At 35.8% G+C, this 11317-nt stretch overlaps 1 protein-coding gene across 6 annotated transcripts in view; it reads right to left on the reverse strand.

Moving 5' to 3' along the window:
* LOC110035892 (protein IQ-DOMAIN 1) overlaps positions 1–9279 on the reverse strand; it is a 28865-nt gene extending 19586 nt beyond the window's left edge. Inside the window, exons 1-3 of one of the 6 annotated variants that reach the window (XM_020740210.1) lie at positions 9017–9279; positions 4004–4122; positions 2713–2791 (exon numbers count right to left, since the gene is read on the reverse strand). In XM_020740210.1, the coding sequence (XP_020595869.1) occupies positions 2713–2791; positions 4004–4035 (111 nt within the window). In that variant the 5' untranslated portion in view covers positions 4036–4122; positions 9017–9279. Of the gene's footprint in view, positions 1–2712; positions 2836–4003; positions 4123–8835; positions 8946–9016 lie in introns of those variants that run through there. The other 5 variants (XM_020740214.1, XM_020740211.1, XM_020740212.1 and 2 more) reach the window with 5 other exon arrangements.
* Between the last annotated feature and the right edge of the window lie 2038 nt (positions 9280–11317).

Consider the following 11317-nt stretch of genomic DNA (forward strand, 5'->3'; position numbering starts at 1 on the left):
TTAAGATGAATATTGGAGGAGAAAATATGTTCAAGATACAAGAACAACAACAAAAATATACAAATTTCTACTTGTTAATTAAATTACTTTCTTTAGTGACACTTTCATGAATATTTGAAAATTAAATTATTAGCGATAAAAATAGAAAAACTGAGAATTTATTTCCACCGTTCAATCGTTCGTTCCTGTTTTAATTAGCTCCAAGTTCTCGGTCAGGTCGTGATACATTAGACATCCAATTAAAGAGTATGTAGCTTATGAGAAGCTATCCTCATTCTACAAAGCTTTTGTTTCTAACCTTGATAGTATGCAAGTTCTTAAATCCATCCATGAAGCTTCTGAAAGTCTAGAATGGAGGAAAGCAATTAAAGAAGAGATTCGAGCACTAAAACAAAATGGTTCATGGATTCTCATTAAACTCCATCAGGATAAGAAGCCCGCTGGATGTAAATAAGTATTCAACATCAAATATAAAGTTGATTGAAGTATTGAGATATTCAAAGCCAAGCTTGTTGCAAGAGATTTCACTCAAGCTTATAGAATCGAATATCAGGAGACCTTCGCATTAATCGTCAAACTTAACACAATCAGATTTCTCCTTTTGGTGGCAGAGAACAATGAATGTCAACTGCATGACATAAAATACCTTCTTAAATGGGGATCTAAAAGAAGTGCATATGGAGATACCACCAGGACTTGAGAATGATTCCAACATATATATTATATGCAAATTCATGGAAGTCTCTCTATGAGCTTAAGCAATCGTTAAGAGTATGGTTTGAAATGTTTACTAAAACTATGAATCTAATTAGTCTCAAAATCAAGCTGATCATACTTTATTTGTAAAATACACTCGAAGAGGTAAGATTGCTACACTGATGGTATATGCGAATGATATAATTCTTACTGGTGATGATAAAAGAGAGATTCTCAAGCTCAAAAAAAATACTTGCCACGTAGTTTGAAATCAAGAACCTTTAAACCATGAGATATTTTCTAGATATGTAGATAGCAAGGTCCAAGAAATGCATCATTATATCACAAAGGAAATGCATCCTAGATCTAATAAAAAAGATAGGGATCATTGGATGCGGCATGTTGATATTCCAATGAATCTCAACCAGAAGTTAAAGAGACAAGAAAACGTCTTTGGGGATAATGAAAGATATCAAAAATTGGCTGAAAAACTCATTTATATGCCACATACAAGGCAAGATGTTGCATACTCTGTTAATATTGTGAGTCAACACATGGATAGCCTAAATGAATAGCATTTAGAGATGGTGTACAGAATTTTAAGATTTCCGAAAAAGACGCTGGGTTATGGATAATTTTTTTGAGAGAATCAGGAACAAACTGGTGGAAGTCTACACTAATGCTAGTTGGGTTGAGGAACTCACTGACAATAAGTTCACCAAGGGGTATGACTCCTCTGCATGGGGAAGTATGTTGACATGGAGAAGAAAGAAAACAGTGGTTGTTTCTAGAAGCAGTGTGGGATCAAAGTATAGGACACTCTCCTTAGGAATCTGTGAAGGGATCAAGATTCACAAATTAAGGGAACTGAGATGTAACTCCAATTGGCCTATACAAATGTTTTGTGAAAGTTAAGCAACCATGAAAATTACAAAGAATCTTGTACGTCATAACATGACTGAGCATATTGAAATTGATAAACATTTCATCTCTGACAAGATTAATGGGGAAATTATACAGATAAAAGCTACATCTCGACACACCAATAAATTGTTGATGTCTTCACCAAAGCTCTTCTTTTAAGCACTTTCTTAGAAATCAATACTAAGCTTGGTCTCTACAACATATACGACTAAGCATGAGAGGGACTATGAAAATCTGAGAAGATCCTGGAGACAATCTGAGAGGATCCTCAAGAAAAATTGAGAAGACCTTTGAGGATTTGATTGAGACAACTCAGGATCTTCTTGATTAATTTATTCTCTTCCTATTCTATGCTACTTAATTTTTTATTTCAGAATTACTTCCTTTCTTAATTTAGGTTAGATATATTTGATAACTTCGTAAATTTGGAGGGAATTATTTTCCCTATATATATATATATATATATATATACCTTGCATGTGAATAAATACAAGTAAATAAATCAAGAGAATTATTCCTCCCCGAACCTAATTTTTATAGATATAAATTGAGAATTTATTCAAATATTTGTTTGTTTAGATTAATAAAATCATTTATTAATAAATTTACATGGAAAGTCAAATAATCGTTTGAATTTTTAACTTGTTTATTATTTCATTGAAATACTTGTTCAATTAAAATATAAACAAGCCAAATACATATCAAGTACAAACATTAAAAAAAATTATACAAGCAAAGTATGAACGAACGCTTTGCTCGAGCTTAAGCCAAACATGAACTTATAATATGACTAAAACAAGTCCAATCCATACCATACAGGCTCAACTCGCTCGAGTACAACCATACCTCTTATCAAAGAGCTCTTACATAAATAACATATCATCCCTAATAAAGTAAATTTTTGGGAAAACATTTACATGCCATGGTAAAAGAAGCGACCAAGATTCAGTAAATCTTGTAAGCGAAATAATTAAAACAAATAGAAGTAGCTTTCTGGTCAAGTATAGTATCAGAAAACACCAAAAAAAGAAGTGAAGCAACCGTTTCAACAAGAAAACAAAAAACAGCCACAGCATTAAGTTCTTCAGCTACCTTTATTGGTTTTGGTTTGTTCTGTTTTGTTTTCCTCTTGCCAATGATTGTTTTAAACCAATCTCCAGAGCCCATAATCCTGAGAGGAAACTTAGTTGATTTAAGATGTCATCCAAAGCAGAACTGGAAAACATAATTGCATTGTTAGCATTATTCTCTTAATTAAAAATCCATCCTCAATTAACTTGAAGAGTAAAAAAAGTGCAAAGCTTCTACTTGTTTTGTAGAAAATACACGAAAAAAAATGAAAATTTTATAATTTCTTAGCTATTATAACGAGCATGGGATCATCAGAAACAACAAGCACTTTTGGATCAGTAATCACAATTTATACATGACTAAACTCATAGAATAGATCCAAACATATTGCATTTGATCATGATATGATTAGATATTATTTTGAATTTATAAAAATAAACTTAATAACATTGGATTAAAATAAATATAATGAGCTTCTTAGTTTTCAATAACAATATCATATGCTTCTATGTTACATTATACCGATATTTATATATATAATAGGCTTTCTTTTTAAACGTTCAGAAAAGTTATATAAGAACAAATCTATTAATAGTTAAATAAACCCTAACTATATTATGATCAAATCAAATAACAAATATATTGGATGTTAATGGAATTCATAGATTCCCATTTCCATCTGCTAGCACCTATAAAGCTTTTATTTCTGCTTCATCCAGATAAGCAATCTTAGCATTTTTCTTTCCGCCTCCATGAATCATTAAATGTAATAAAGAGCTAAATTTAAATATTTAGATAATATTTTTCTTTTGTAGCCATTCCAATTTAGGAAACTGTTTATTTGTTGTATGAAAAAATTCTCTATCCACTCCCCCTTTTCTATTTAATCTTACCTTACGCTCCAGAATCGGTGCTGAATGAAATCAATAAAGCCTTTCACATATTTTTACATGCAATCAAGAAATTTCTTTAACCCTTCGTCTTATTTGTTCTTCCTACTTTCTCCCATATGACCCTCCTCATGGCTGCTAGCAAAGGAAGCTATCACTACGAGGTTATTAGTTTATTTATTATAATCAACACCACCACCCCAACAATTGTGTTTGTTCTTCCCATCATTAGTCACAAGCTTTCTAGGCAAAATTTCAACAATGTTCACAATAAATTATGTGGGAAATCAAAGGAAGGTTCCTATCATTAAAAGTGGGAAATTGTATAGAGATGTTATAGCTAAGAAATTTCATGACAAATAAAATTGAAGAAATTTTCATGTATTATAAAATGACAATTATTTGTGATGTGATAAAAATACCTTCTCCAATATTGACAGTTCCACAGACGCATTCAAGATCAAGCCCATTCTCTACGCCAATATAAAGACACCATCACGATATATTTCAACTCTAACATTTAATGGCAATAACTGGGGATCTATCATGAAATAGAAGGAAAATGCATAGTCAAAAATGAGTGTGCAAATTCATACTTGGTATAAATAACAATTTAGATGATGTTTGTGAGAGCTTCTTTAAAAATAAAACCTCTATCCAACATTCATGAAGCCTTCTCCAAGGTTCAAAGATAAGAAGGCAGTAGAAAAGAAATATTGAGAGTGCCCAACAATTCTTGAAATGATGACAATGAAAACTCCGATGGTGCCCATGAACCCCAATTCAACCATGAGGAGGGTAGACACAAGAAGACAACTAGACTATATGGTGATCGTCTTCAGAAGATTGGACATGTCATAACTACCACAAGATGCATGAAAAACTCCTTTACTACGGACCAGGGAAAGGAAAAAATCATGGAATCCATGAAATACAGACACCATTGAGACTCCAACATCATTTCACATAGGTCCATTAAACAAAAATCTCCTTTACTCGTTCCCCTCTTCGACTTTTGGATCACGATCGAGGGTACCCTTCCATTGGATTTCATCTTCTATGTCCGTAATCCATCACCGAAGCCGACGGATCTCTCTCCGTATCTCTCCCCAGGATGTCTTAGGCATGCATCTCAATGGTGGCATGGTTAGGGTTTAGGAATAAAAAAGGAAAAAAAATTAGTGGAGGTGAAGGAGGGTAAAAAATAATTGGGACAAGGTTGCTGATTTTAAAAATTTGCGAGGGGATTTAGGCTTAGGAACATGTGGCAGTGGAACGGGTATTAGATGGTAAGAAAGAAATTTTGTATGTTATGGCGGACGATAGGAAACCCTAGGATATGACTAGGGTTTGGCTAACTCTGATACCAAATGATACCGGAGAAGGAAACCCAAACCACAAAAGAAACACAATATTATTGTTGAACTGAGAGCTTACAAATATGACACTTGGAAAGCAGGAAATGCCGACAAACATACACAAACAGCAAAAACAATAAAAGAAATCTACGGGAGACGACGAGGACGGAGACTGTGAGACGGTGGCATGAGAGGGCAGCGATGGTTGGGGGAGTGCTAGACAGCAGCGGGGAAGAGCAGGAGGGCTGCAATGGGTGGGAGGAGTGTTGAACAACAGCGGGGAAAGAGCAGGCAAGCTGCGGTGGTTGGAGGAGTGTTGGACAGCTACAGGGGAAGAGCAGGAGGAGTTACAGTAGCTAGATGAGGGCAGGTCAGTGATTGAAAGCAGGAAGGAAGGAGCGGCGGTGGTTGGAATAATGGAACAACAGAAGGAAAACGAACTTATGGCAAGATAAATGCCTCATCGGGATCAAGCTACAGTCGGAGTACCACTTAGACCCTTGGGATGGTCACCAACTAGGACGAGGGACAGCAGAAGCACTTCCTCACGTTCGGATACAACCCTCGAAGAGGAAAACGAAACGTCGGTGGCTATCCAAACAGAATGCTGAATTCTTAAGCAACAAAAGACCCATCTCCTAAGCAAAATGACCCCTATATATAAGAGGAATTAGGACTTATATTAGGCAATGCTTTTAATTAAGAAATAGAATATAATAGAGAAGGATTTATAATAGGCAATGTTTTAAAATAAGAAAGAGAATAATAATAATAAGGATTCATTATTTAGTCAAAGATTAAAATAAAAAAAAAATTCATAATAGGCAAAGACAAATAAGAATTATAGAAATTCAGAATTGGCAAGTGCTAGAAGAGAAATATGGGAAAAGGAAAAAAGGAATAAGAAGAAAGGAAAGGAGGGAAAGGAAGAAGGGAAAAGGGGGGTCAGCAGGCGACGACATGAGAGGGTTGTGGTGGCAGCAACAGCAGGAGAGGGCTGCGATGGTCGGGGGAGTGTTGGACAACCGCGGGGAAGAGCAGGAGGGCTGCGATGGGTGGGAGGAGTGTTGGGCAACTGCGGGGAAAGAGCAGGCGGGCTACGGTAGTTGGAGGAGTGTTGGACAGCTGTGAGGGAAGAGCAAGAGGGGGTGCACTGGCTGGATGAGGACAGAACGATGATTGGCAGCAGGAAGAAGCGGTGGTGGATGGAATGATGGAATGATGGAACGACAGAAGAAAAACGGACATACGGTAATGTTAAATGCCTCTTTGGGGTCGAGCTACAGTCAGAGCACCACTCGACCCATGGAAATGGTCACCACCTAAGACAAGGGACAACCAAAGCACTTCCTCGCCTTCAAATACAACCCTCAAAGGGGAAAACAGGACACTGGTGGTTGTCCATACAAAACGCTGAATTCTTAAGCAACAAAATACCTCCTATCTAAGCAAAACAACCCCTATATATAAGAGGGATTATAACTTATTAGGCAATGCTTTTAATTAAGAAATATAATATAATAGGCAAGGATTTATAATACGTAAAATTTTAAAATAAGGAAGCAAATAAAAATAATAAGAATTCATAATTTAGGCCAAGTTTGTAATAAAAAGTATTCATAATAAGCAAAGACTAAAAAGAATAATAGAAATTAAGAATTGGCAAGTGCTAGAAAGGAAATACGGGAAAAGAAAATAGGGGATAGGAGGAAAGGGAAAGGAATAAGGGGAAAAGGGAGTTTGGCAGCCCTCCCTCCTCCTTGAGGACCGGTTGGTTCCTCTCCAAAGCCCTGTGTCAAACACATGTGCTGACACTTCAAAACAAAATGAAGTTTTTAAGATATGATGAAATTCATGCTTGGCTCAAATATTCCAAAATATTTCTAGGCAGAAGCTTGGTTAACTTCAGTGTTCTCATCAATCATGTGCCTCTTGAAAACCGTATTCCCAAACTCATCAAACAATCCTCCAATCCTGCCCTTATTCCTAAATTATCTCATCCATTTCAACCAAAATCTTTGAATGCATCTCATTTGTCCACATCCTCAACATCACAGCAAACTGGAACCTGAATCATTGATGATTACTCTATAGTCACATTGTCATTCCACATGAAAAATAAATAGAAAATTAGCACCATTGCTCAAAATTCAGTTAGACAGGGCAAACTTAGTTCCAAACTTAAATCCAATTACTTCAGGCTGAAAAAGCAGTACCATCACTTTACTTTTGGTTTTAACTATTTGAAGAATGGATTATCCATCAGTGCACATGTAACAGCACTCTACAGCAAAATAAAGTTGTCAAACAAAAAAAAAACATGCATATGATGAAAGTCGTGCTTGGCTCAAGTATTCCAAAATATTTTGTTGGGGGGAAGTTATGTTAACTACAACATTCTCATTTGTCATAAGCCCTCTCAAATACTAAATTTTGAAACTCATCAAACTATCATAAAAGCTACCTCATTCCCAGATCATCTCATCTATTCCAACCAAAATCATTCAATGCTTCTCGTTTGTCCACATGCATCCTCACATCACAGCAAACCTGAACCTAAATCACTCAAATATATTTTCTTTGGATAGACACCAAACAAAATGGGTATGTGTTATTCAGCATGCACCAAAAAATTATAGCACCATAGATGTCACCCTATAACAAAGCTGATACTAAAAGGCAAAATTCCAAGGAGTATTACCTTTGGGAAATAAGCATGATATTAGCCCATTGCTGCCATTTCTGTCAATCCAAATAAGCTCCACTTAAAAATACTATTACGCTTGCAAACTCACCCAAAACCAATAGTCGTCCTTCAAATTCTACGCACAATGCTACCACCGAGAAAATGATTGTATTTTTCAAAAGGCTGAAAAATCAAAGAGAAGGCATATATCTAAGCACCACTTGAATAAAACCATGATTCATAACTAAATATGGAGGCTCTCAATTCCTAATCAATTGCCAATTAGCCTGCTTTATGTGATCTTAATCAATCTATTACAATCAAAAAAGGTGTTAAATCTTACACCAAAAACCATGGTTTAAAAACTGTGTAATATGAGAGGCTCATCTCAGCACCTTAAAAATTTTCGTCATAAGATGTGCGCATTTTAGCCAATCATATGAGGGTTGCGCCTCCCTCATATGATTAGGAGCTTATTTGGAGGCATGTATTTAGAAATATATGCCTCCTAATAAGTAAAAGACACATGATTTTAGAAATAATTGATGAAGTTATATAGGCTTATTGTTGCTACTATTCTTACCATAAAGGAGAGGCAACTTAATAATTCTAAACAACAACCAAATCGAAGATTAAAAAACTCCGCCCACAAGCCCCCACCCCCTCACCATCCAACAATTTCTCCTAGCTTTTCCTCCCCTTCTACTTCAGGCATTGTCATCCATGCTTCAATGTACTGTTGAGATGCATGAATGCAAGGGTAATGCTGAGAAGGCTTTCTGCGTATTCTTCAAGAATTAACAATTCAATTATAAGCAAAATAGACATAAAAAAGAATTCATGTCATCAGAACAACCATAGCTGAAATAAAAGAAGTTTAAAAAACTGATGTCCGCCTTCAATATCAATGGTTCAGCATCAATATTGCAAGAAATTTTGATTATAAAGAGTAAACGAATTAAAAAAAAATGAGATTCTTAGAACATCGAAATTATTGAAGTTAAAATGGCAAACATTGTTAGGATGAAAAAAGTAACAAAAACGGAAAATATTGAAACCAAGTTTCTCCAATAATGTCAACCAATAAACCCACCTCGTAAGTTAATTATAACATTATGTACTTTCTACGAAAAAAAAACTACAGAAAAACAAAGTGAATGCCTTCCAAAAACCCTTCAATCAATTTTATCAAATCCAAGCAAATACAAACCACGAAGAGGTACGAACCGCTTCAGATAGCTGGAAAGCTCCTCAAAAAGACCACAATAGTAAAAGATGCAAACAGAAAAAGCATTACCGGAAATACGAGCTAGAGATTGGAATCGAGATATAAGGAATAAGATGTAAGAGAGAGATAGTGAGAGAGAAGAAAGGGGGTTGGTGATGTATACCAGCTGCTGCCAACAACCATGGCCCCGCTTCATTGCCCCGGTACCTACTTTTGGCCTTCAATCTTACTTCCAATAGGGTTTTTCTCTCTCTTATCTCTTCTCCAGCTGAGAAGAATTGAAAGGTGGAAAAGAGGTTTCGCATAGGGTTCCCGCATCATTGCCATGAGGTGGCGGTAGATATGGTTTGAGCACCCAACCGAGAGAACAGCGACAGACGAACCGACTCACTTTCTATACCACGTTGGATAAAAGAGACGACTTTTCCTGCATCGAAGGAGAAACATAAAAAAATTGAAGTATAAGTGTTTAGTGTTTGACGGTGAAGTCTTCGATTTTGAACTCATGTATTTGAGTCATTCTTATTGTGCTTTGGTCTCACATTTCCAAAAAAAAGTAGCAGCATTTACATACATAACACAATTTTGTTATGTATTTATGTATCTTACACCTAACTTTTCATATTTACACGTATAACACTTAAATTTTTAATATCACATCAAAAATAGTATTATTACCATTTTTATAAATGAAATGCACATTTATGTGCATAAGGTTTAAACATTAAAGTGTTGTGTATCTAAATAAGAAAGCTTTGGTGTGAGATATGTAAATACTTACGTATACACAAATACGACTAAAACATCTAAACAAGTCGTGTTGATTTCACTTATACGTAGTCTGAGATGGAAGACAATAAGCCATACAAGCCGTGTTGATCTCACTTTTTGGTCAATTTCTGGCTGAAACATTCATCCATCCTCCCTTGGGTTGATATTCCATGCAGAGTAAGATTCTAGGGCTTGAAATGAGCTCAGTGGCACTTGAAACCAAAAGGATGGCCGACATAACCACCACAACCTGTGGTGTGGCAATGTCACAGCTGGCATGACCATGTCACCCATGACCTTGGTGCCACCTCAAACAACGCCTATGCACCATCTGTGGTGTAACCACGCTGCTCTACCCGAGAGAGCAATGTAATTACGCTAGGGGGCGGCATGGTAATGTCGTCGTTACTCCACCTCCTCCCGCTTGATTTTGAAGCGCCAACTAATCCCACCATCTGCCTCCACCGTCTTCACTCCTTATATGACTCCCCTCCATGACTCCGGATATGAGAATTTGATAATTTCTCCTCTCCTTTGTTTGTTCTTCACTCTGATGCTTCTGCTCTCATTTGGTATGTTTCCCTTCCTGTGTTCTTCAACTTCTTCATTCACTTTGTTCTGCACTTCTTCAATTATTCTTCCTCACCTCTTCCTGCTCTTCTTCTTCTTCACTTTTCTTCCTCTTCATTTTATTCTTTACTTCACTTCACTACCTCCTACACTTCTTTCGTTCTTCTTCTTCACTTCTTATTCTTCTTCATGTTTTCTTGTTCTTCTTCTTTTCTTCTTATCTTCTTCTCACCACTACACTTTTCCCTTCATTTTCTTCTTCTCATTTTTGTGTTCGAACTCTAACATCACTACATTCTCCTTCTCTCTTGGTGCTTATTTTTCATGTTAAATCAGAAAAGACTCCATGAATTTAATGTAAAAATGATGGATCGACAATATAATGAATATTCAAATTTGGATTATAATGCTAGTTGCTTTGAAAGAGTAAACCCCAAGAGAGTGACGAATTTTTAGAAAAATATGCTTACTATTTTAATTTCTCAGGTTGTTGATATTGAGAGGAAGTTAGATCAATACATAAAGAGTTATCCTCAAGGTCCCCCAGTTATTAAGAAAAATTCATTTGGACAATTGATTAAGCCTAATTATTTTGAAATTAGCCATGAGATATACGATCCTTATTCCGATTATTGCAATCCAAGTTGGGAAAATCATTTGAATTTTAATAAGAATAATAATTTTGAAGGAGAAGACCAATTTTAGGAAGAAAATCAATTTAATCAGACATGTAGTTGGAATAATCATGGCTATTATAATAATGAACTTTCTTTTCCTCATAATTTTAACTTCAAACCCCTGAATGAGGAGAAGGATTTATTAGAAGAGGTTGTCATTCAAATGGAGAGTGAGCTGGAGTGTCATGGGACCGCAATAAGGAATATTGAAAACCAATTGGGGTAGATTATTAACTCAATTAACAATTATCACAATTATTCTCAATTTAACTTCAACCGACAAGTTGAGGAGAAGGAATTTTTTGTTAGAAGAGGTTGTGATTCAAATGACATGTGAATTGGAAAATCAAGAGGTCACACTAAGGTATATAGAAAACGAACTATGACAAATTATTAATGCAATTAACAGTTACCCCCCCCCCACCCCCCCCTCTACTCATACTCGA

Source organism: Phalaenopsis equestris, unplaced genomic scaffold (genome assembly GCF_001263595.1).
Source record: "Phalaenopsis equestris unplaced genomic scaffold, ASM126359v1 Scaffold200668, whole genome shotgun sequence".
In the NCBI taxonomy this organism is placed as follows: domain Eukaryota; kingdom Viridiplantae; phylum Streptophyta; class Magnoliopsida; order Asparagales; family Orchidaceae; genus Phalaenopsis; species Phalaenopsis equestris.